Genomic DNA, 26,084 nt, shown 5'->3' with positions numbered 1-26,084 from the left:
TAAGTAATGCATTCAGTAACATACCCCTTAAAAATGAGGCCTTGAATGCATTTCCCTTCATGGGAAAGAGGCTTGGTATTTATCAGGAAAACTGAACAATGGTGCTGCTTTCTAGCTTATATACACACTGTCAACATTTTTACTTTGTCTAGAAAACCTTGTCACATGCCAGTATCCAACAGAACTTTGATACAAATAGAACAAGTCTTGGCCCCAGAGAGCTCCCCATCTAAGTTCTGGGGAACAGACAGGGAGGTAAGAGCAAACAGTACACATTTTCAGAACAAAAATCCATCTATAGCTCACGTGAGCATTAACAGCAAAGGAGAGCTTAAAATAACAAGTAAGCAAAAAGGAAATCCTCAAGTGTTTGCAGGAATCCCCTCCCAAGGGGAAAGGCAGCTTGGAGCAAAGTCTGAAGCTGCCTGTTGAATTTCCCAACAAGCCAGCACATGGGCTGGCATCAGCACTCAAGTATAAAGGTCAGGGTCGACTTGAGCATGACAGACTTTGCAAAGAAGGCAAGTTTGCATCTCATATATGGCTCTGTAAGAAGCAAGAAAGTGAGTGGCACCCAGAAAGCAGATTAAGAAAAACACCTCTGCAGCAGCCTTCTAAACTTATACCAAAGGTGTAAAATTGTACTGGTCAAACTCAGGTGTATCACTGGGCTTTAATTTTTTTTACCTGATGTCTTATTTTCCTCTGCCTGCTTCAGATTCAACTGTTTCTCTCTGCTACTGTTCAAGTACTTCCATGCTGGATCACTCAAGGCTTTATTATTCCTACAGATACACAAGAGTTGATGTCAGTGCAGTATAGAAGATACAGGATTCCTGCTTCATACTTACAACTTGTTTTAAAGTAGTATTTTCCTATCACTTTTAATACCTGCCTATGGAACAGTTAAAACTCCACCTGCAGGGAAGTTCAACCCATTCACTTAAAACAAGCCTTCTTACTTACAATTAAATGCAATTTCAAATGGGGAGATGATTCTTCAAACAGCAATTCCCCTTTCAAAGCAAGCTCAATAACAAAGGTACCTACTGCTATATAGGTATAGCACATATGATAATCCTGACTGACCTGAGATAAGAAAGGTGACACAAAATTTGCATGTGACAGTTCCTGCAAAGCAGCTGCTAGAGGTCATATTTCCCTTGTTAAACCTGGATGCAAACCCCATTTCAGGCACCCAGAATGTTCAGAAGCTGACTAGTGGCTGGCCTGCACCATGTTGCTGAGATGGGAAACATCAAATTTACCTTCACAGATGAACAAAGAGTTTAAAACCAGAAACAACAATTACTTACGTTGAAGAATCGTTCTCTTTGGGATAGTCTTCACTCATTTCTGAACCAGGTGGTTGTGCTCTTTTCCTCTTTTCACTGATGACAGAAAATTTTTGAAGTGGTCATTTATTTCAGGAAGGCTAGTAAATGATCCTATTACAACTGAACAGAACCTCTCAATGATTTTGGTGCATTTTGCACCTAGCTTCCACAACTCTCCACTTTTATAACACACCATACAGAGAAGAATTTGGTCTGTCCAACTCTTATTAAATTGTTCACAAAGCTCTAGTGCCAGTACCAGCCAGAAGCTAGAAAAGCACATATTAGCATTCTGTTAAAAGTGACAGCAAAACCAGAGGAAGAAAGATATTCCCTTCTTTCTTCTAGGTGTACTGAGTCCTACCTGCAGCTCTCTAAAGAGCTAAATGTCAGCAATACCATAAGAAGAGAATAACGCTCCTACCGGTTCTCCAACAAGCCTGTTCTGTGAGGGACTGATGAGGCAGGAGATGCTGAAACATTCACCCTATTGCTGGGTGTTCCAGTTCCAGCAGAATTCTTCACAGATGCTCTTGCTGGGGTAGCCAGCACTTTGCGAAACAGATTTTCCTCCTTACTTTCCATGGTCACTCTTTTGGGAGGAGTCTGCAAAGCCAAGTGGAGGGGGCCAAGGAGACAAGAGAAACAGTGACAAGTATGACCATCTTTGGTCTTACCCAGCACTTACACCACCTGCTTTTCCTCCTACCATACAGCACACAAAAGCAAACAAAAAACCCCAACCACACCAAAACGTGCTACTTATAGTAGATTAAAGGGGATTTACACCAAGGTGACAGGGGTAAAATTTTGATTGCATAGGTGTAACTCAAACATGAAAGTAACCCATCTCCCTTCTCATTCTCAAATGATAAGCCAGTTGAACTTCAGCTTTAAAAATCTCCTTTATATGCTCTAATGTAAAAAACCCCCTCGAGGCACAATTCCTAACTACACTCACGTCAATCCTGGGTGGTATTAAAAGAAACCCTGCGCAGTACTAAGCCCTACACAACCAGAATGGTACCCTGACAGCCTTGGGCCAAGCAAGTACCATATGTAGTGCAATGGAAAGAGCTAACAGTTGGGCGACTAAGGAATGTTGATCAGCTCTGGATTTCAAAATGAAACATGTCTAATCTTACCACTGTACACACAGCTTGAAGAGGTTTTACTGAGAGATTGCCTTTAGGCAGCATGTAAAATTTGGCTTGGAACAATATCAAAATCATCCCTCAGGACAGTAGTACAAGTACATTCACAGAGATAACAAAGTAAATTAAACCTGGCAGATGCACCATGAAATTTGTGCTATGCGAGAAGAAAAGGAAGAACAAAAATATTTTAAAGGATTCCCCCACTTTCAGGGAATTCTGCTAAATTCAGACCAAAAAAAACCCCAAACCTGAGCAGACTGCAAAAAAAAAAAATCAGTTACTGTATTCTGATACAAAACTGGGTCAGCAGCTTTTCAGTATATACATTTAGCTGAAGCCTGCTAAACTCATAGAGACTTATGCTGACTACAACATGCTCAGCTGCTGCATAAGGTGCTCAGCATAAACAGAGATATCCAGAACAATGTGAGAAGTGAGCCTCTCCTATACTCCCTCTACCTATGCTGCTTCTCTGCCTGACTGAAAACTCAGTGTGAAGAACATATTCTGTCTTCCACAGCCAGACACCGACCTACTGTATACCTTTATTCTAAACCCTCTAGATTCCGAATATTTTGGATGCAAAGTAAGCATTTGTGTTATTATCAGTGCTATTACAACATGCAGAAAGTGAATGAGAGGAGGAAATGAATAAAATTAAAGGAAAGGAAAAACTGGAGCAATTAAACAAACCTGGTTCTCTATATAGGAGAATTGTCTGTTGGCTTCCTTCTGTGTGGTCCTGCTGCCCAGCACACTGCCAAAGCTGCCAGATCCCTGAGAGGGTTTCCCAACTGACAGGAAAAGTAACACAATGTTTGATTTGATTGACTGGCATTCTTATTTGTAAGACATTTTTTAGCTGGAGTTGCTTTTGGAAGTGACACACTAGATCAACAGACAGTACAATACTCTGAGTGCAGACACAACCATATTTATTGCTATCCCCTATATTGGTCATTTGCACAGTTGGCAGTAAAGTTCCTATCCTTTAAAAGAAAGGCAAAACAAAAAAAGGAAAGGGATTATGCATGTGTGATAGACAGGAGTCCTTCAAATACTAACATAAGTCCAACACAAACAATTCCTACATACCTTAACTCTTATTGTTCAGCATGACAAAGGTCCATGATGAGAAAGGTATATAACTAAAACTGAGGTTTGGGGGACAGAAACAAGAACTTGCACAATTGCAAAGAAAGTCAGTAGCCCAAGGGGAAAAAATAGCTTAAAGATGAAAAAAACCCAAAACAACACAACCCCCCATGACTAACAACCACAGCACTTTACATAGAATATACACAGAATAAACCAGGTTGGAAGAGACCTTCAAGATCATCACGTCCAACCCATCAACCAATCCAACACCACCTAAACAACTAACCCACGGCACCAAGCACCCCATCAAGTCTTCTCCTGAAAACCTCCAATGATGGCGACTCCACCACCTCCCCAGGCAGCCCATTCCAATGGGCAATCACTCTCTCTGTATAGAACTTTTTCCTAACATCTAGCCTGAACCTCCCCTGGCGCAGCCTGAGACTGTGTCCTCTTGTTCTGGTACTGGCTGCCTGGGAGAAGAGACCAACATCCATCTGTCTACAACCTCCCTTCAGGCAGTTGTAGACAGCAATAAGGTCACCCCTGAGTCTCCTCTTCTCCAGGCTAAGCAACCCCAGCTCCCTCAGCCTCTCCTCATAGGGCTTGTGTTCCAAACCCCTCACCAACTTTGTTGCTCTTCTCTGGACTCGTTCCAGCAAGTCAACATCCTTCCTAAACTAAGGGGCCCACTGATCCCTATCATAGTATCAGTCAGGGTTGGAAGGGACCACAAGGATCATCTACTTCCAACCCCCCCCTGCCATGGGCAGGGACACCCCACACTAGATCAGGCTGGCCAGAGCCTCATCCAGCCTGGTCTTAAACACCTCCAGGGACGGTGCCCCAACCACCTCCCCGGACAACCCATTCCAGGGCTTCACCACTCTCATGGTGAAGAACTTCCTCCTCACGTCCAGTCAGAATCTCCCCACCTCCAGCTTCATTCCATTCCCCCTAGTCCTATCACTACCTGATATCCTGAGAAGTCCCTCCCCAGCCTTCTTGTAGGGCCCCCTTCCCTCTCCAAACTGTTGTTGCCGCGATTTACAACTGCACTTACCCGTATGAACCCTGTCTTGATGGACTGCATCCAAGTACATCCGCATTTCATTGGCATCTTTAAACGGTACTTTGTCAATCGTCAGGAAGCTGGTATCCTTCAGTGTTAGCATCAGGCAGCACAGTTTTCTACCATTTGGTCGTAAGGTCACAGTTTTAATGTTATGGCTTAGCTGCAAACAAGAAAGTGACTGTACACTTAAAAGCATTTAAAGTATTTTGGCCTCTTAAAAAAATTCAAACAACGCTCGGAGCAGGTGAGAGGCACTCACACCGAAATACTCCTCATCCCATTTCAAGCCAACATTAAGTCTCATAGAATTAATGCACTTGGCGACCTCACAAGCTGACAGAACCATAGGGACAGTAACATTATAGCTCAACAGTGCCTATATTCCTGGACAAGCTCTCTGAAACGTGCTTTGCTACTGAGTGTGTCACTTTTAAATGTCAAGGAATGAGAGCTTCACACAGTCCCATTCAGCTGCCTGAAACCTCCACATTGAGTTTGAGATGCAATCTAAGATGGGGAAAGTTTTAAATGCTAAGTACAAACTTCTACTTACTTTATAATTTGCTCTCAGTAAAGATGGATTTGACATAGCTTGAAAAAAAAAATCTGCTGAGGGAAACAAGTCAGCAAGGAACACGTGTAGTCTATATACCACATTGCCACAATTAAGTGGTGTCAAAACTTTCAGGGTTACAGTCAAACACAAGAACAACTTTAACAAGAACCTGTGCTCCCTAATAATGCCACTGCTATTTTATTATGGCATTGCTTAAATGTTACTTCATACTATGTCTCTTTTAAGAGCTGGCTGCTCAGTAAAGGCTCTACTTATCCACACGGGCTAAAGGCAACTCCTAAAGCAGAGGAAGAAAAAGAATACGTCACATCTGCAGATTGCATGAAGGCTTGACAACAGATACCTAACCATACTCTCATTTTCAATTGCCTTGTTCAGTTCTTCATTTTGCTGCTGCTTTGTTTGCCTTGCCTAAGACCAGACGCTGGCTACACGATGATCTCCACACCATACTGGTAATACCCATTGCTTCACCCAGGATTGGAAGCCACAGCTGTGGTCATGAGGCACTACACAAATCAGAGTAAAACACTGCCAATCAGACCAGAGTCTTCTCCTAATTTGGCCTGAGGTCCCTACTGCCACGCTACCCATCTTAAAGTAACAGCGATGAGCTACTAGATATAAACACTAATAACGCCAATGTTTTGCTATACATTGCTCTAGAACCTGACTTGTCTGCTTCAAATTCTTCACAAGTCTATACAGAAATTGTACCTGACTTTTATTTAGATGTGGTCAGGTATATAAGACTGAGACAATAAAAGGTGCTCCATAGTAATCAGTGAGTTTTCTTCCCCCTCTCCCCAGATCTCCAACTTTTGGGAAGCCAATCTAGACACATCGGCCATTTATAACAGAGGATGGAAAGCCCCCTCAAGCAGAAACTAAGGGCTTAATTTGCTGGGAAAATTGCATTTCTGAAATAGTTCTCTTCTCAATCCTTTTTTGTTTGTTTCTGTGGGGCAGCTGTGTGTTCAAAAAAAAAAAAAAAAAGGCAGCTAAAAATGTCTTCAAAGATCAAAAAAAATCAAAAGGGACCCCCAAATTTTTCATCCTCTTAAAACATTGAGCCTGCTGGAAAGGGATCACAGTTACTTCACCCTCTCAGTGCAAAACTATCTATTTCAACTCAAAATGCTATCACAAGAGGGCTCCACCCATACTCCCCATGCACCTGTTACAACCCAATCAGCATGGCAAAGTCACAGGAGGTGGGAGTAAATGAAGTATAGGTATCTGGCATCCAGGACAACTTAGTCAAAGTTCTGAAACATCATTCAAACATCATCTGACATAAGAAATTTGACAACACATCAGTCACTGTAAAAAGAAATAAAAGCCTGGATCCATCCAAGTGTTCTGTCACAGAAAGATGGAAAAATCATCCACAGTTCCTCCAGAGTACCTTGTCAAAAACAATGGAATGCTGCTTCTAAGGCAAAATTATCAGGAATTTGTTATGCCTAAAGTGTCAGCAAGTGTCACAGTGACAGTCTGGGGCTGGTTCACACAAACTACATTTGAGCACAAGCCCAGAGCGCAAGGGACAGGCAGCTCTCCCAGCCTGCTGCTTTCACCCACCAGCATTCTTCTGCTGATATCTGGGTTGCTTCATGATGAACAGGACCAGAAAGCAGATCTCACTGAAAAATGACCACCAAACAAAAATAACAAGTATTGTAAGATGTGGCATTTTCTTCTCCTTTGGTGTGGTCCTAGCCACCTGATGCCACATCTCCACCTCCACCAGATCTTGCATTCAGTCCTTTCCCCAAATGAAATGATATTTAAACCCTCCACTGAGCTCACAGACAGATCTGACAAGCGCCTGAGCCAGCAGATGCAAAAGGCTGGTAGCAAAACCTGCCCCTTAAGGCCATGGTTAGCTCTCTAGAGGCTCATACTTCCTACAAAACCACCTTTCGTGTCACTGTGACACTACGTTAGCCCTCATCCAGGCAGAAAGAAGTGTGTGAGAACAAGCACCCAGGGAAGGTAGGATAGGAAGAAAAGACTACTCTTCTCCAAAGCAACATGATCCTATGCTGGTTTAAATCAAACAAGACAGTCATAGCATGGTGCATGAGAAGGCAGACGATGCTTTTCAAGTCTGCAGTGACAGAGGGAGAAACTATCCACAGATAATAGTTTTCTGATGCCTGAATTCCAAGGCTGCTAGGTTGTTTGTTGAGACTTTTCAGCATGCTAAGGCAGCTAAACCTCATCTTTCAAAAACAGTTCCTCACCAAGTCCACACACAGAAAATAAGTGGCTCAGAGAAAGACCTGGTGAGTACTACAGATGAAAAACACGTGTGGCAGAAGCCAGCTTTGAAATCAGTTTAGAGTGTTACAAACACACCGAATAAGAGAGCATTGTTTTTTCTCCCAACTGCTCTTACATCCGCTACATATTTTTAAATCAGATACAGAAATACACTCCTTCATGTTCTTTTGAGGCACTTTGCACAAGACTTAAGGAAGGCTGAGCTGAGAAGGACTATAGAATGAAAGTTTAGGGTAAACAATTCGAGAAACTTTTTTAACGGTGATTTGTTATCCGCCTCCCAGAGAGGCAGCCAGACTGCCTGGTGCATTTAATACCTAGAGCTGTAACAACTGTTCAGTGGATTCCTTTATAAACAAGCAAAAGGCTACAAGTGTTTTAACAACGTTACTCTTCAGCCAGGAAAACTGCTAGAAGCAAGAGCTCAGGATCTTCTCTTCTAGAGTCTTCAGATGCACCAATAACAGAAAGGTCACACGTCCCAAAAGCGTGAACACGTGAGCCATGACGCTATGTACTCCGCTAACTTTGCTTTGCTTTTTGGTCCTTCCCATTCAGTGGTATCTTGATGCCGACCTTGGCAGATCCCTTAACAATACACGTGAATAATTTACAGGAGAGCCTATACAAAGGGATTAGTGTTCAGGAAAAGAGGAACAAGAAACAGTGACAGAGGGAAGCCTGTGTGACACTTAATAGCCTTGAAGAGGACAGCTGGTTCACAAAGGCACACAATCCATGCACTGCCCAAACAAAAGCCTTAATATTTGGTATACCTGAAATGTCTTTGGAATTCCTCCAACATTGTAGTGAACCACTAGACTCACTTTGTTGTCCTTCTCCACAATCTCAAAGCTCCCTTCTTTCCACTTTGTAATCCCAGTCTGCATACTGCGCATCCGGACAGGTCCATGCACCTTTAGTGGGGCCATGCTTTCTCCCTGAAACACGCTAGCGAGGGAAGGCACACTCCACCTTAAAAACCTGTTAAAAGGAGAAATTTATAACCAGGCAGGCCAAAAGGTCTCTACAGAAAGATTCCAGTGTGGCTTAAGGTTTCGGCAGAGATTCGGCAGGGCTGTTTGCTGGTATCTATAAGCACGGTGAAGGGGAGCTAGACACGAGTAAAGGAAACTCAGTTGAATCTCGCAGTCTGGGCAGCAACACGCCGATTTCTCGCTGTGAAAGGCGAGCAGACCCGAGACAGGGACAGAATACTGCAAATCCTTAAAGCAGCTCCAACAGATTTTAAAAAGGAAGTCGACAAGATAACACCCGATATGTCTGAGGAAACCTAGTTAGACAAACGAGCTCGTTCCTGACGGGCCGTGAGCCGCGGGGCCGGCCGGGGGTCCGCGGGGCAACCAGCTGCCCCAACAGTACTCCGCTCGAAAAAGCCACCGATCCAGTGGGTGAGAAACAGCCCCTGTAGCGCCGCGGGCTCCCGGCCTGCACGGCGAGGCAAATTTAAAATAAAGGTTATTAGAAATGAATGAAGCGACCCTTGCGCGCTGCCCGGGTGGCAACGCCGAGGCGGGTGCCCCCTTCCCGGCAGCCCGCGTTCCCAGTGCGGCTCGGCGGCGGCCCCCTTTCTCTCTCCCGAGCAGGGCCCCGGCGCCCGTCCGGGCAGAGAGCGCCTCCCGCCCGCTGCTCCATGGCCGCCCCGGGCTGCTGCGAGGGGTGGTGCTATGCCGCGGGGAGGCACCCGGCCGGACGCCACAGGGGGGAGCGGGTAGGATCGAGAGGAGAAAACGAACCTCGGTACCTGCGTCCTAGCGCGTCCCCGGCGCCGCTCGGCGGACTGAGGCCCAGGAGGAAGGGGGAACGGGGAAGGGGGAAAGGGGAAGGGGGGGCGTCTGCAGCGGCGGATGGCGGGAACCGGCCAGCAGCGCGAGACGCCGCGCGACGCACGCGCGCCCGCTCACGTCAGCGCAGCGGCGCCTTTCCCGGCACGCCTCGCGCCCGCCCGCGCTCCTCGCGCGCGTGCGCCGCAGCGGCCCGCACAGCCCCGGCTCCGGCCCCCTCGCCGGCCTCGCGCGCCTCGCGCGGCGTGTCCCGCTCCCCCCGCTCCCGTCCCAGCGTCCCTCGCGGCGGGTGCGCGGCAGGGTGAGGGGTCGCGGCGGTCTTGCGTCGATGGCAGCGGCCTCCTGAGCCCGGCCCAGCGGCAGCATCGGCACCGCGCCCACCATGCACAGCCTGGCCACGGCCGCGGTGAGACACGGCTCTGCGCTGGGGCTGGGTTTGGGGCGGCACCCGTTGTGCAGGCCGCGCGGGGAGAGGGGCCGCCGTAGCTGTGAGGGTGGCTCTGGGCGGCTCTGAACTCCCTCCAGTCAGCGTCCCGGTGGCCGGCTGGGGCGGCGGAATCCCTTTGGTAGCAGAGAGGCGCTGGGTGAGCGCTTTCTCGCTCCGGCTGCTGCCACAGGGATTCCTCCGTGCACCCCTGAAGCGGCCTTGCGTTGCTCTGCTGCTCGTTGGGGTGGAGTGGCCCTTGCAGGGGCTAGGAGGGCTTCCCTGCTGGGTGTCCTGGCTGTGCTCCTTTCCCGCCATGTGTATCACGTAGAGTTTTCCTTGCTCTTGGCCCCTGCCCTCCCTCCCTCCCTGTACAAGGACTTCTTCTGTATGCCCAGCCGTTTTCTCTGGAGCAATTTTACTTCTGGCTTTGGCTGCAAAGGAGAAAAGGAGATAGTGAAAAGTTCGCCAGGGCGGCAGGCAAGCCAGAGGAAAGGCCGAGACTGCCTGTTTCTTTTCCACCAGTACCTTCCAGTGTTGTCCATAGTTGGTGCTTGCCCTCTTCCCCTTCAGGAAGCTGCAGAGGTGGGTTGGGATGGAATAGTACCTTGGCCTGGTTTGGTTCAAACAGTGGAAGCTGAGTTTGAATGATGTGGTTATTGCATCTTGTCTCCCATCAGGGCAGGTTTGTATTTTGGTTTTCACTTCTCCAAATGCCCATTTGTCTCATGTATGAGACTTCCTGGAGCTGACTGAATCTGTGGTATGTACTGGTTTTGGGACATGTTGCAAGAGCAGCAGTTAGAGCTCTTTGCAAATTAACTTAGCTCAAGGAGCTGCTTGGACTAAAAAGCAGGTGCATAAAATACTTACGAGCAGGAGTTGAGGAAACTTTTTAAGTCTTCCTCCTTTAAGTACTCATGACTTTAAATTGCTTGGAGCACTGGCAAGAAGTTCTGATTAAAGTGATGCTTGCTGGAGCGTGGAAGGGCGTGCAAGATCATAGTGAACTCTCTTAATCAACATTTACTTGTCTATAGCAATGTAGATTTTAAGTGCTTGTTGAAATGCATGAGACTTTTGTATCTCCTGTTAATCCTCCAGATCTGAGTTCTGGTCACCTCCATATAAAGAGATTACTATGTTTTTAAAGACAACTTTAACAAAGTAATTTCTATCAGGAATAGAAATAACATATATTTTATATATAAAATGCAAAATATATCTATATATATTATTATATTATATATATGCTTCATTTCTATGTAATTCCCACTACCTGGTGGTTCTTTAATGAAATGTTTCCTACCACAGTCAGTTGGCATGCATAGACTGAAAGGAGCAGGGAAAGATGTTTGGCTGTGGATGTGTGCTTGTGAGCTGTGGTTATTAATGTTGCCTGTTACTGGAGTCATGAACTGGCTCAGGAATCCCTTTGAGTGTTATGAATGCTGTCATGGTAAAGCTGTAGTAAGCCAGAGCACTGTTTTTTGTACAGCAATACTGGTGTCAGAGCTGACACTTCAGTTTCAGACCTGAAGACAACGTAATGTGCGAAGGGCTTGAGAACAGGCTAGAACAAATAAACGTAGCTGTAACTAGCAGTCAAGCATTGAAATCCCAATTCAAACCAGCTAGTTCACTGCTAGTGAAGTTCAAAGTTAATTTTTCTATTTTTGAGTTGGTGATCTGTCAAACTAGTTTGAAAAGCTCACATATCCAGTTAGTCAGTGTACTGCTTTCATTGACCAGTACTCTCACCAGTGTGCCTAGCAGCAGTTGCCCAGTTAGGAAGATAAAGCCAGCTGCCTGAATCTAGTTCGTTATGTGGTTGTTGGAAATGTAGTCAGGTATGGATGTTTAAGGTAGTGTCATTTCTCTTGAGAATGATGTTACCACATGTTTCATGATGCAGAGGTGGATAGCATGTGCTGTGTCGAGAAGCTGTAGGTAACTTTTGCTTTCCCTGCATGCAAAAGGAAGTCTGCTTGGCAGGGTTTGTGTGGAGCTCTCAGAGCTCTCCAGAGTTTTAGGCTTAGAGGGAGGAGAAGTTGTGACAGTAAAGTAGGAAAAGAAGAAAAAAGTAGGCCTTTCAATTTAAACTGAGAAGAGCAACTTTAGAGCCTGTCAAAAGCAGCTGGTTCTGGCTAAGAGAGATGTTGGACATTGTAAACTTAATTGTGTGGAAAATCTACTTAGTGTCCTCTAGGGATCACAATTGCATGATTGTGCTTTTAAAGGGTCAATGTATTTAAGCTTACAGGAACTAAAACTTCAGTGAGTCTAGAAAAATAGATGGAAGCTTTAGATAACACAAATATAACAACATTTTTGCTACAGTGCTTGTCACTCTACTATCCCAAATGAAAACAAATGAGCTTTGCTCATTCTCTCTCTGACCTCCAGTATGGGAGCTGGCACTGGAATTGCATTCCCAGCTGTGGCAGACAATAAATGAGCGGGATTACTAATGTAGCGTGGGGTTCTGGAAAACAAACAAAAAACCTAAGCTGGCAGAAGAGAAAAAGAGGATAGGAGGAAAGATGAGCAGCTGCAAAGGTGTTTGAGCCCTAAAGTACAGGGATTGCAAACGGCACATTGGCTTATATGTCAGTATTTAAATTAATATGATGGAAGTGGCTGAAGGAGAGAGAAATAACACAGCTGGGGAAGAATCTTTTTGGATGTGACTAGGGATGTAATATGTGGATTAATGGAGGGTGGGAAACCTTTGCAGTAATAGAGACAGAAAGCTCTGGAGATGTCTGTGAGAGGCTAAGAAGTCTCCCTTCATCCCTCCTGCAGCTCTGGGGGCCTGCCTCTGACATATGGCTCAAGGTTTCGTTCTGGCCACTTGATTTCTGAACTCATTTGTGTTCTCTTTGGTGCTTCGGTGATGAGCTGCTTGGTGGTAGTGTTGCTGTCAGTGTGGTACAGGCTGTGCTCACATCTGTTGTAGTGCATGCTTGGAGAGGTTCAGTTTGAGTTGAGAGCAGAAACAGCCTGTTCCCTGCTCCCAGTGCGGTTGCCACACATGTGGGGGTGTTGAGGTGGTTGCTTGCAGACAGACTCAAGCTCAGCAGCAGCAGCGTACAGCCAGGGCTGTGCTTTACTTGAGTAGTAAATACTGCAGCAGAATGTTTGAATAGATTCTGAACTGGCTTTTGGAAGTGTTCACACAGGAGGGTTTAATGTCATGTTTGTTTTGCTCAAGATTTGGTACCTGAATTACCAAGCTGCCTACTTAGGAAGCCTGCTGAGCGTTTGTTTGCACTTTGAGTGCTTGTGCCAGCAGAGGCGTGAGACACACTTTAATTGACAGGCTTGTACCTTGCCCTCTCCACAGAAACTGTGCTGCAATTCTACAGTCCCTGTTTCTCTTCTTTTGCTTGCCAGCCTTCCCTCATTTTTTTGGTCTGAAAAGTTATTGGCCTTGATGGTGTTCTTTTCCTGATGTTCCACAAAAGGCAGGAGAGAAACCCTGCATTTCTCCTGAACAGTATGAAATGTGCTTCGACTGTGAATACTGATCTACTCTTCTCTGGGATTTTGGTTTGGTTTTTTCAGTAAGAATTTTTGCACAAAATCAGTCTTGAAAAAAAACCCCTTTTAGCTTCGTGTGTATAAGCAAGATGCATGGGATGGCTATGAGACCTCTAACAGCAGGTGTTACTGGTTGTGGACAGTGTTGTGCTGATCCTGGAGTAGTGAGAATTTTCCTAGCACTTATGAGAGTGTATTTCTCATGTACCTTGGGTGAATCCCATTGGCAGGCTCCAATGTCATGGACATCTTTGGAGAGGAAAAGCTAGCATATGCCTCGATTGGAATTTGTGTAAGCTTGCACTTGAATCACGAAATGAATGTATGTTGAGTGCAGGTGGAGCAAATGATAGCTGGCTAAAGTATGTGTGACCTGCCCCAGAGCCCTACTGGCACAGATAGGCAGGACCATGGCTATCCTGTATTGCAGAACAGAGTTACAAGGTACTACTTAACAGGTGGATTAAGAGAAACTGTCCTAACAAGTCAGGCCAGAAAGCAAACCCCTTGCATTTCAAATATGTGGCATAATAAGACTAATCTAAGGAAGGGTTCCATATCCAGAGTATCTTGATGCAGCTTTAGTTCTTCCCGCCCTCAGTCAGGAGTTTCTTGAGCTTTGCTTATCTGCCACATTGTGGAAAGGGTTTGGAGACTTGGATAAAACATTTGGACTGAATTTTTCTTGTCTCCCTGTCAGCCTGTGCCAACAGCACTGGCTCAGGTCGACCGCGAAAAGATCTACCAGTGGATCAATGAGCTGTCCAGCCCTGAAACACGGGAGAATGCGCTGCTGGAGTTGAGCAAGAAGCGTGAATCTGTGCCTGACCTTGCCCCGATGCTGTGGCACTCGTTTGGCACCATTGCAGCACTCCTTCAGGTGGGTAAGACTGACAGGGTCTTCATTCTGTGGTTCAGCATCAGCACATTGCAAAGCTTATGCACCCATGGGGCAGGTGTGGGGAGGCACTGGGTGGGGTCCATTGCAGAATCAGAACCTTTGGGTTGGAAAAGACATTTAAGACCATTGAATCCAAACATTATCTAACTCTACCGAGTCAGCAGCTAAGTTATGTCCCTTAGCACCACATCTGTGCATCTTTTAAATGCCTCCAGGGACAGTGATTCAAACACCTCCCTGGGGAGCTTATTCCAGAGTGTGATAACCCTTTTGGTGAAGAACTGTTTTCTAATATCCAATCTAAACCTCCTCTGGTGCAACCTGAGGCCATTTCCTTTCATTCTATCACTTGTTACTAGGGAGAAGACATGAACTCCCACATTGCTATAACCTCCATTCAGCTAGTTGTGCACTTCCTTTCAGGGTGAGGAGGTCTCTCTTGAGCTTCCTTTTCTCCAGACTAAACAGCTCCAGCTTCCTCAGCTGCTCCTCATCAGTCCTGTTGTCCCATTATTGCCATTGCTGAGAGTATGATGTATGTTCGATCATGTGGTGAGAGTATCAAATGTTGGAAGCCTATTTGCTATTCATCACTAGCAAGGCAGCATATGTTAGGATGTAAGAATTCTAATTAGATTTTAATTAGACAGCTTACATAGTTGGAAGGACTACAGGCAAGTCCTTGGGTGTATGAGCTCCCTGCAGGTCAAATTCTGCTTATTTTCATACAATGTCATAGCAGAGCCATGACGGTTTTACCCCAAAGATCTCTGTTTTGATTTGTTTTACATGAGCTTGAGCACTTCTTGAGCAGATAGCTGCTCACTGCTCCAGAGATCTTCACAAGGGAATGTACCTGCATTCATGTGAAACTGAGTGACTCGACTTATCTCTGGGCAAACTACCCTAAGAGCTGATGACTGGCATCTTTCAGTGCTGAATCTAGTAATTTTGCTCAAAGAAGAGAAAAGAGCACAGGACTGGCAATGTCAAACTCTTCCTGGAGTGACCCTGTAACAAGTGAAGGAAATAAGAAGGGAGCTGTGGTTGGAAGCAGACAGATTTCTGAACTAGGTTTCTTGCCCTGAGCTGCTTCTCCCTGCTTGAGTTAGAAGAGTACCAGAAGCTGCAGTATGAATAGAGTGGATGTGCTCTGCCTCTAGGCACAGCATCAATGCTTCTGTTCAATCTGGAAGTTCAAAACACTAGTAAAGCATCAGAGAATCTAAAGAACCCTTTTTTGCTGAAATTAAGGTTTGCACACGTTCCTGTTAGTCCTTATCAAATTGTCTGACACAGCTCTGCCCTTGTCTGGAAAGCATGGTGGCTGCCACGTGACTTCAAAGCGATGTTTGGTGAGAGCAAACTCTTTGTCTCCTGTCACCATAGTTCCTTGCTGGGCAAATGCTGTGGTGCAGCTTTCTGATGTTTTTCTCCTTTAAGTTTTCTTCATCTGTTCATTTTTAGGAAATTGTAAATATTTACCCATCAATCAACCCTCCAACGCTGACAGCCCACCAGTCCAACAGAGTCTGCAATGCCTTAGCTCTGCTGCAGTGTGTTGCATCACATCCTGAAACAAGGTAAGCACTTCCAGGTGAGGTGTTGATGTTGGTAGTTCAGCCTGTCTGACTCCAGAAGCACGTAAGCTTCTTTCTTATTTTTTACCAAAAGTGGAACAGACAGAGCTGGAACGTTTGCTCTTATTTGTTTGTAGTGATTATCAGGATGTCAGCTTGGTGGTGGTCCTAAATACACTGCATTCCCTGGGTTGTCCAAGACACTGCAAATTCCCCAAACTTCAGGTTTTCTCAGTCTGTGTCCCACACATGTCAAGTTAGGGCAAAAAGAATTTACTTCCTACCTTTCCACCAGAGAACCACCTGTTAACCTTTTTTGAGGAACAGCAGCAGTAGTGTCTGTCAGGAATTGTTGAGGCAATGCAGGATTGTGTGCTTACTTTGTTTTCCTTGTCTCTCATGTTGGGTGTTCTCCCTTTCCTTCAGGTCAGCTTTTCTGGCAGCTCACATCCCACTCTTCCTGTACCCCTTCTTGCACACCGTTAGCAAGACACGTCCCTTTGAGTATCTGCGGCTCACGAGCCTTGGAGTCATTGGTAAGCAGCCAGACTGATGCTAGAGCATGGGTTTCTTACTATGCAGTTTATGCACAACCAGAATCACAGGTCTCTTCTTACTGGAATCTTCTGAGTCCTACAGTATTACCAGGAGGAGCTGCTCCTTTTCTATCAGTTATGGAGGCAGGTTCCCCTTCATGTGTAGGAGCTGGGGGTTTTCACTAATAAGAAAATACTGAAGCCTGGGTGCATTGCCAAAATGTATTTCCTGTGAGTACAAGGACCTGCAGGCTTACTGTGCCCTAACCCTGAGCCCAGCCAGCTAGAGACTGGGATGAATGGGTGCATACAAGGCTTTCTTTTGGGTTTTTTTGTCATTGTTTGGCTTGGGTGTATTTGCCCTGCCTTCTCCTTAACCTATTTATTTCTTCTTTCTGCCCAAAACATTTTTCTCTCGGTGCATAAAGTAAGAGGGTCTTAAAGTGTTTTTCTCCTTCCCGGAGGTTGCTATGGGTGGCATGATGGAAGGTTGTTGACTTGCTGGAACAAGTCCAGAGAAGAGCAACAAAGTTGGTGAGGGGTTTGGAACACAAGCCCTACGAGGAGAGGCTGAGGGAGCTGGGGTTGCTTAGCCTGGAGAAGAGAAGACTCAGGGGTGACCTTATTACTCTCTACAGCTACCTGAAGGGAGGTTGTAGACAGGCAGATGTTGGTCTCTTCTCCCAGGCAGCCAGTACCAGGACAAGAGGACACAGTCTCAGGCTGCGCCAGGGGAGGTTCAGGCTAGATGTTAGGAAAAAGTTCTATACAGAGAGAGTGATTGCACATTGGAATGGGCTGCCTGGGGAGGTGGTGGAGTCGCCATCATTGGAGGTTTTCAGGAGAAGACTTGATGGGGTGCTTGGTGCCATGGGTTAGTTGTTTGGGTGGTGTTGGATTGGTTGATGGGTTGGACGTGATGATCTTGAAGGTCTCTTCCAACCTGGTTTATTCGATGTATGTATGACCTTCTTGTGTTTGTGTTATCACTGGGGGAGGGCCAAGGATGCATCCCCTTTCTGCAAAAAACAACCCCAAGTCCCAGTTCGATTGCCTCTATGCTGCCAAAGAGTTTTCTTCTCCAGCCATGTGCTGCCACGTATTTAAAGTGAAAGTTGCTCTGCCTGCGTAATGATTGATGGGGAGGACACAGCACAGCCCCTCTTTGAAATGCTAAGAGGGTAGAAGGGCTCTGCAGAGGGACCTTGACAGGCTGGACAGATGGGTAGAGTCCAACATGATGGCTTTCAACAAGTCCAATTGCTGGGTGCTGCACTTTGGCCGCAGCAACCCCATGCAGCACTACAGGCTGGGGTTGGAGTGGCTGGAGAGCAGCCAGGCAGAAAGGGACCTGGGGGTACTGGTTGACAGTAGGCTGAACATGAGCCAGCAGTGTGCCCAGGTGGCCAAGAAGGCCAATGGCGTCCTGGCCTGCATCAGAAATTGTGTGGCCAGCAGGAGCAGGGAAGTCATTGTGCCCCTGTACTCAGCACTGGTTAGGCCACACCTTGAGTACTGTGTCCAGTTCTGGGCCCCTCAATTTAAGAAGAACATTGAGACACTTGAACATGTCCAGAGAAAGGCAACAAGGCTGGGGAGAGGCCTCAAGCACAGGCCCTACGAGGAGAGGCTGAGGGAGCTGGGGTTGTTTAGCCTGGGGAAGAGGAGGCTTGGGGGAGACCTTATTGCTGTTTACAACAACCTGAAGGGAGGCTGTAACCAGGAGGGGTTTGGTCTCTTCTCCCAGGCAACCAGCACCAGAACAGGAGGGGAGGTTTAGGCTCAAGGTGAGGAGAAAGTTCTTCACAGAGAGTTGTTAGTTGTTGGAATGGGCTGCCCAGGGAGGTGGTGGAGTCACCATCCCTGGGGGTACTCAAGAGGGGATTGGACGTGGCGCTTGGTGCCATGGTTTAGTAGTCACGAGGTCTTGAGTGACAGGTTGGACTTGATGATCTTTGGGGCTTTCCCAACCTTATTGATTCTATGAAATGTGAGGTGGTTTTTTTTCCATGGTTCATCATTTATTGACTTGGGTGGTTCTTTTTCTTTCTAGGGGCCTTGGTGAAGACTGATGAGCAAGAAGTGATAAATTTCTTATTGACAACAGAAATTATCCCCTTGTGCTTACGCATTATGGAGTCTGGCAGTGAGCTCTCCAAAACGGTACCTACTCTTCTTGTCTTAATGAAGGCTTCTTGTTTATCTCCAACCAATCAGCCAGTAACCTGCAGAGCTGGCTTCTATCTTGTTGCAGATGAGGCAGCAACTCTGGGTGATATTTTTACCTCCTCAAAAAAAGACCACATGAACCAAAGCTGCCAAACTGAGTTCCTAAGCTTGGTTGTTTTACTGGGAAAGATCTTGCTGCTTTCAACAATCATTCCCTCCATTGCAGCCCTGCAGAGTAACTTTCCTTGGCCTGAGAGAACAAATGCTCTAGCTACATGTTGCAGAAGTGGGTCAGCAGCTGTTAGTGGTGATTAAGGAGATGGTCACCACACTGGACCAGTTTGTTGTCTCCTCTGATCAGGGGCTCCTTTCCCTTGAGCTCTGATCTGTAGTGAGACTGTTTGGATGACCTGGGCAGGCTGGTTGTGGTCTGTGTGTGTGTTTCCCTGGTGAAGCCTGCTGGCATAGCTGGATGAGGTTCTTCAAGAAAGTCATGTCTCATGAGTTGGTAATGCTCAAGATGAAAACTGAAATCAGCTTGCTGTCTAGATGTCAGGGGCAAGGGACACATCCTTTCCCTGCTTCTTGCTCTGTGACCAGAGTAGTGTGGCCATAATCCTGAGGCCATCTGAGCATCCCACAGTTGCTGTCTTACACAACCTGCATCCAGTTGTCTAGACACACTGCTTTGCATCCTCTTTCCTTTAGCCAGAAATGCCAAGCCTTGTGAGGTGTCCTGCGTTTTCTTTTGGCTTTAATCTTCCACTGAGTAAAGCATTTGCTACCTGCTGAAAGGTCTTTCAGCTCTGGGACTGACTTGAAAAGAACATGGCACAAAGGCTGTCTCTCTCTTTTCAGGATAGATAAGTTATTCATATGCTTTCTTTCCTGCTTTCTCCCCACTCTAGGTTGCTACATTTATTCTACAGAAAATCCTCCTGGATGACACAGGGCTGGCATATATCTGTCAGACTTATGAGAGGTTTTCCCATGTTGCCATGATACTGGTAAGATCATTTATTTCCTCTTTTATAGCAAGGGAGAACTGTACTCTAACAGCCTAGTCCTTCAGTAGCTACTTCGTTGCTCCCTGGCTGGAGCACAGGTCTGAAGGAGACAAATGGTTCTTGGGCTTACTGCTTGTGACGCTGTAGCGCTCTGCTTTGGCATGTTTCCCTTGTGTATCTCTGGTTTGCTGGCCAAGAGAGCATATTAATATTCCCCAGGTAAACGTCTCCAGAGAAGAAAGAGTTTTCAGGGTTGTTGGCTGGACATGAATTGATTTGTGTAGGAATGATCACCCAGCTCTGACCATGGATCCATTCATTTCCCATCTCTGTCTCCCACAAGACATTGAAAGAGCAGCAGGTTGAGCGAAGGAGTGGAAGCAGGGCAAGTGTCTGTGATTGTTGGCCTCATAGCAGTCTTGCAGCTGCCAGCTCTCAGGGCAGTTGTGGGTTTTCCATGCAGTAACCCCTGCCATGTTTATCCTGTCCTCCCCTTGAGCCCATGGAGACCTTTTGCATTCACAGTGTCCTTTACCACAGATTTTCAGGAGTTTCCTCTTCACTGTTTGTAAGGCCAACATCCTTTTTCACTCCTTGAACCTGGCTCCTATGAAGTGCTGCTTATGACTCTCATTGTGTTGTTACATGGAGAGAGCAAACAATTATCCATTCCCTGTGAAGGAGAAGTTGGGTACTTGTTTGTTCATCCCAGGAGTCGTAGCCCAAATTTGAGCTTTATTATCTTGGAGCTCATTGAGGGGGATATGTCTGCCCTGGAACAGCTGGTGTCCTGCTTTTGTGCTTGACTGCTTGCTTGCTTGCTTTCTAAAGAACAGTCTCAGGAGAAATAAATACAGCATTAAGTTAAGTGCTTTGCAGTGCTGGTTCTGTGCCAAAATGTTGATGCTTTCGCTGGGAATATTTATGTATCTGTTTTCTCAAATGTAAAGAAGATGTTACCTCTTAATTCACCCCTAAACAGCAAAACAGGAACAGTTGTGAGTTGATACCCATATTATCCATTGTGACTTTTTTATTCAAGAAAAGGATTGGCTTTGAGATTACATCTGGCTTGAGGGCAAATGAACAATGCAACTAGAAGCCCTGGGGTGTTGAGGGAGGGAGACTGCGGTGGGTTGAAATTACCCCCAAAATAAAATTGCCAGACCAGCTCACTTGGAAAACAAAGGAAGCTATATTTACAAGCAGCCTAAAATCTAGAAATATGAAATGCAATAACTATGTACAAAATAGTGTTGTTGTAGTTTGAGCTGGGTGCCCCCCTGGTGCATTCACTTCCTGTGTCCAGAAGTCCAGCCCAGAGGGATGGACACAGGAAATTGTGTATTTCCTACCATAATTCTTTGCACCACTATAAGATCCAGTGCGGAGTCTGGCACTTCCTCTTTCCTTCCCACTCCGAGACTTGGTAACTGGGGGAGAGATCTCCTGGCCATGGGCCTGATTGGGCCCAAGGCCACAGGGGGATGGGCAGTCTCAGGCCTGGCCAGCTGAGACTAGCCCAGCAGAGGGAGGGGGAAGAAGGAGCCCTGGGGGTTTTGCATGCACCCTCAGGTGGGGATGGGATCTTTCTTTGTCACTGCGCTTTGGGTTTTCTGTAACATTCACTGCTTTCTATTTAAACTTCCATCACTTTTGCAATCCGTTTGCCTGAGTCGTTATTTCTGCCTGTGGTGGGGAGGGGACCTGCCCCAACCCATTACATTTTTGGCGCCCAACGTGGGGCCAACTGCAGCTCGGATTGCAAAAGATGGAGAGTTTAAATTTAGTTCTGGGCGTCGGTTTGGGTTTGGAAAGTTGGGGCTCAGGTTTTGTGTTACCGGGGCGACTGTGTGAACTCCTGTGGGCTGCAGAAGGATAGCTGGTGCGTGGCTGATGGCATGGAATTCCCTACTGTTGTTTGGGAACAGCGAGGGGTGGTTCTTTCTGTGACTTTCTGCCCAGGGTAGCTTAAGAGTGCTCAAGTAGCCTAAGAAGGCGAGACCTGCCTTCTCCTCGTTCTCTGCGAAGCGGCAGGGAGCGGAGGAGGGGCAGGGGCAAGCAGAGCGTGGTCGGCCCGCGGCCGCTGCGGGGAGCGGACACCCGCGGCGAGCGGGCAAGCGACTGCTGGAGGTGACTCGGACTCTGCATCGCGGCGACAGAGACGGCGGGGGCCGGGCCGGGCCGCGTTCAAGCGGCGGCGGCGGCACCGCCCGAGCCGGGCTGCGTTCAGGCGGCGGCGGCAGCTGTAAATCTTTCCCTGGTGTTTTCGGACGTGTTCTGAAAATGGCGCCGAGCACCTGGCTCCGCCTCCCTGCTTCTTCAGCGGGCTGTGGCGCAGCTCCTCCCTCTTCCGGGGGTGGAGGTTGTGCAGCCGGATGCTGTCCTGCCTCGGTACGCGAGCGCCCAGCCGGGGGGTGCGGAGTGCCTCTGACATGCATCCGTGTAGCTTTGGTCCGCGTGAAAGCGGTTGGCTGCGGCACCCTGGATGGATTGAAAAAGGCAGTCGTGGAGCCGGATTGTTCCGACTGGCCTGCCCCAGGGGTGGAGAATTTGCCGCTGAATAGGAGAGTAAAGGCTTGGCTGAGAAGTTGTGAGGTATTTCCAGGTGACCAGGATGTCCCAAGGAGTCCACAAGGAATTCACACTGCAGGAGAAGGACTGCGTCGCTGGGAGGTTCCATCACATGAGGAGAACAACTGGAATGGACTGATGCTTGAGCCTGAATGAGAGACTGTTTGAGTGGACGCCCAGATGAAGATATGGACTCTGCCAGACATGTCGTCAGAAGTTTTCTGATCTGATGATGTGTTTGGGTGCAAAGGTTATGGTATGAAATACAGGGGTGGCATGTTGTAGTTTGAGCTGGGTGCCCCCCTGGTGCATTCACTTCCTGTGTCCAGAAGTCCAGCCCAAAGGGATGGACACAGGAAATTGTGTATTTCCTACCATAATTCTTTGCACCACTATAAGATCCAGTGCGGAGTCTGGCACTTCCTCTTTCCTTCCCACTCCGAGACTTGGTAACTGGGGGAGAGATCTCCTGGCCATGGGCCTGATTGGGCCCAAGGCCACAGGGGGATGGGCAGTCTCAGGCCTGGCCAGCATATATTACATATATTTACAATCTATAAACAACACAAGAGTCCCCCTGGACAAAGCCAGGGGCTACCAATAGTTTCCTCCTCTCTCCCTCTGGACAAGGGAAAAGAGAGAAAGAAGAGCAGAGAGTAGCTTGTTAGTACTTAGCCACGACAAGAACATAGCCAAAGTCAGCAACAGCCAGGCAGAAGCAACCAGCTAGTACCTGTTAGAGCAAAGAAGCTGAAAAGAGAAAGAGTTTATACAACTAACTTTGTCAGTTATCAGACCAATGGTATTATTTAGACCTTATCATTAGTTTCCCTTTTGCATCCAGTGGTAATTTATCTACCACTTTCTACTCAATCTGGAAAATTTGCTGGGCATCAGCCTAAAGCTGCCACAGAGACCAAGGAAGAGTCTGTGGCTGGGAAGGGTATGAACATAGAAGGATGTGGACATCTAAAGCTGTGTTAGATGGAAGAAATCCTAGCTGGGGTATAGCAAAGCACTGATGTGATTAATGTTCTGCAGTGCTATGGAGAAAGATGAAAGTGTTCATAGATGTCTCTGTTTCAAATGTTTGGATTGTGATCCTGTCTCATGAAGGTGATTCTATTTGCTTCCTTGTCTGCTGATGACTGAGTAAGATGTCCATGCCAGTATCAGATACTTCTGAAAATGCAAGTTAGTATTTCCCATCCAGGAGTGGTCTGAGATGCTCTCTGATGTGCTCTTTATTTCAAAGAAGTATTGGTGTCCTGGGGAATTGCTGAGAATGGGAAGCTTGCAAAAGGGCAGATGAAGCTAATTGCTAACTGCCTGACTGTCCAGATAGAGATGAATTTCGCTAATGAGGAAAATTGTTAGTGCTAGACAATGTTTTATAGGGAAGAAAACCCCAACTTGTTGAGCACATCTGGTTGAGTCCTGAATATGAGGAAGCAGACTGCTAAAATCCTTCAGAGCAGGTGTGTTAAAGGCACACTGTTCACTAGGCTGGGCACATCTGAAGGTGCAACCATGTGCAAAATCCTACACAGTGGGAGAAATAGAGGCATTCTTAGTAATGGTTTAACATGAAGTGTAGCAGAAAGAGAAAATGCAAGTCCTGGATGCTTGATAAGGCCAGGTGTTGCTGTTACTATATGTGGTGTGGGTGAGGCCGGTCCTTCAGCATGGCTTCCCAGGCTGTCATTAATGTTTTAAAAAGCAGCACAGTGAGAACAGGGAGTGTTGCAGAGCTTGGAAGCACACCTCACAGGGTGACTCAGCCCAAGTTTATCCAAGCCTTTGGGATATGTTTGCCTTCCTCCACAAGCAGGTCTCTTTAATCTAATGGGGATGTGGACCACTAAGCAGTCCTGGGGAGGTAAGAGCCAAAGAGAGCTGTGAGCTGCTGGGAGAGACCTTTCCAAGTCCAAAGGCATCTTGGCAAGCAGAGCACTGTGTGGGGGTGTCTAGATGGAAGGTAGTGGGCTGCAATGTGTGGCAAGCCAGAGTGAGCTATTGAATGTTCCTCCCTGGTCTTGCTGATTGTGAGGTGGTTGTTACAATGACTTTGGTGACGCTGGCCTCTGTCCAACAGGGTAAAATGGTCCTGCAGCTCTCCAAGGAGCCATCGGCACGCCTTCTGAAACACGTCGTCCGCTGCTACCTTCGCCTTTCTGATAATCCCAGGTAAACATTTTAGGAGTTTGGTCAGGGGCCTCTGCTACTCCTCTGGAAGTTCAGTTCTTCTCCACAGTGCCGGCCTGGGGAGAGTCAAGGTTCCTTGTCTGTCCTTAGATCGGCTTTAGCAGTGTGGAAGATGGTTGGGGTTTGTTGGTTGGTTGGTTGTTTTTTAACTGCTAGTCCCAGGAAATTTTACAGTGTTTCCCATAGGAGAAACAGTTTCCCATAGGAGAAACAGTGACTGTTGGGGGCTTGTGAAGGTTCAAGCTGTGCAGATCACCCGAGTTCAAAGGGAGCTTGAATTATGTACAAGGGAGGAGCTGATGTGGAAGGTGCACTGTTCTCAACCTCTTCATGTGGGCTGTTAGCAATAGAAGCCAATAGATGAAATTCAGTTGAAGGGCTGCACACTCTGCCCAATGTGCTGGGTATGTATTTTTTATCTCTGCCTCTCCTGGCATTGCATTGCTCTTGAGTGATAAGTGTCAGAACACAGGGGTTCTTGGCTCAGTGGGGTGAGGTGTGCGGGCTGGGAGCCGTGTTGGCTGTCTGAGCACCACATGCTGCAGTGCTGCTGCTTGTGCTTTCCTTGGCTGGCTCTGCCAGGGGGACTCCCAAGCAAAGGAGTGTTGCGTCCTCAGTGGGGTTTGCTTCCCCTCTTGCCCCTGTGAGTTTATTTGTTGGGCCCTGTTTCTTGTCTCTTGATGTAGGGCACGTGAAGCTCTCAGGCAGTGCCTCCCTGACCAGCTGAAGGACACCACCTTTGCCCAGGTCCTGAAGGATGACACCACCACAAAGCGCTGGCTGGCTCAGCTTGTCAAGAACCTGCAAGAGGGTCAAGTCACTGACCCACGGGGTATCCCCCTTCCTCCACAATGACTGCTAGGGGAAGCGGGGGACCAGGGAAGAAACAGCTCAGGTTTACAAAGAACCAGGAACAGATGACCTCTTCTGCAACAAACTGGGCACACCAGCTGGCTGCCAGCCTGTCAGACCATCCCACCCAGCGGAAGGGCTGCTCTGTAGCAATGCAGCATGCCTCTGGGGATCGCAACACCAGCAAGTGCTGATACCACAGCTTAAAGAGGGAAAAAACAGAAAGAGAAAATCAATAAACCAAATCTGTACAGATCCCTGCCACCCCAGGAGGCATGGCTAGCATCTCCCCCACTGCCAGGGAGGGAGAGTGTAGGTGTCTGCTTTTCCAGGTGGTTAAGCCTCTGCCCAGGAGGTGTGTGATACGGGGTGTGCACACCACATCCCTCCAGTTCCCTGTCACTTCTCGTTTACATGTCTGTAGATGAGTGAGCTGAATAAAAGCTAATCCAGTTTTATCCCTTCAAGACTGCTACTGCAGGGAGCCCAGGGTCAGCTTTCTTTCCTACCAGCACATCCTTACTCCTGGCTCTGCACCCAGCTGGCGCAGTAAGCTTTCCAGTGGCTGGAGCTGGGCCACCATAATGCTTGCCCCAGAGGAGGGGTGGATTACTTGTGATGAACCCACATGTCATGAACTTGCTTCCCAGGGTGCTGGGGGAGAAAAAAACAGCAGGACTGTAGCTCTTGTGCTGTAAACAGTGCATTCCTGCAGCTAAACAGTGCTTTATGCGTGCTGGTCTTGCACCTAGCCCAGCTCTTGCCCTGTGGGGCCACAGCTGGCTTGTTGACCAGCATTCTTCATTTGGAAACCTGCCTTGTGGGGTCGGACGGGCCACTGAGTGGTGATCCTCTGCCACAGGATAGCTGGGAGTGACATCTTTTGCAGGCTCCAGGTACGCCAGCTACTGCTGCTGCCCCTCAGTCGTGCCCCCCCCTTCCTTCCCCCCCCTTC

The 26,084-nt window shown here is 47.3% G+C and overlaps 2 protein-coding genes across 3 annotated transcripts in view; one reads left to right on the top strand and one right to left on the bottom strand.

Moving 5' to 3' along the window:
* Positions 1-9,374, bottom strand: part of USP37 (ubiquitin specific peptidase 37) — a 37,011-nt gene extending 27,637 nt beyond the window's left edge. Inside the window, exons 1-7 of one of the 2 annotated variants that reach the window (XM_054175674.1) lie at positions 9,299-9,374; positions 8,310-8,517; positions 4,656-4,827; positions 3,188-3,288; positions 1,762-1,943; positions 1,317-1,391; positions 688-785 (exon numbers count right to left, since the gene is read on the bottom strand). In XM_054175674.1, the coding sequence (XP_054031649.1) occupies positions 688-785; positions 1,317-1,391; positions 1,762-1,943; positions 3,188-3,288; positions 4,656-4,827; positions 8,310-8,465 (784 nt within the window). In that variant the 5' untranslated portion in view covers positions 8,466-8,517; positions 9,299-9,374. The remainder of the gene's footprint in view (positions 1-687; positions 786-1,316; positions 1,392-1,761; positions 1,944-3,187; positions 3,289-4,655; positions 4,828-8,309; positions 8,518-9,298) is intronic. The other variant, XM_054175683.1, reaches the window with a different exon arrangement.
* A 216-nt stretch (positions 9,375-9,590) lies between these two features.
* CNOT9 (CCR4-NOT transcription complex subunit 9) lies at positions 9,591-25,323 on the top strand. Its single transcript, XM_054175658.1, has 8 exons — positions 9,591-9,744; positions 14,006-14,185; positions 15,674-15,789; positions 16,213-16,322; positions 18,376-18,485; positions 19,400-19,498; positions 24,168-24,259; positions 24,964-25,323. The coding sequence occupies exons 1-8, from the start codon at positions 9,721-9,723 to the stop codon at positions 25,130-25,132; spliced, it is 900 nt and encodes a 299-aa protein (XP_054031633.1). The 5' UTR covers positions 9,591-9,720; the 3' UTR covers positions 25,133-25,323.
* Positions 25,324-26,084: the final 761 nt, after the last annotated feature.

This window comes from Dryobates pubescens, chromosome 2, assembly GCF_014839835.1.
Source record: "Dryobates pubescens isolate bDryPub1 chromosome 2, bDryPub1.pri, whole genome shotgun sequence".
In the NCBI taxonomy this organism is placed as follows: Eukaryota; Metazoa; Chordata; class Aves; order Piciformes; family Picidae; genus Dryobates; species Dryobates pubescens.
The sequence above is the reverse complement of the archived record's forward strand: the minus strand, read 5'-3'. Positions and strand labels throughout refer to the sequence as shown.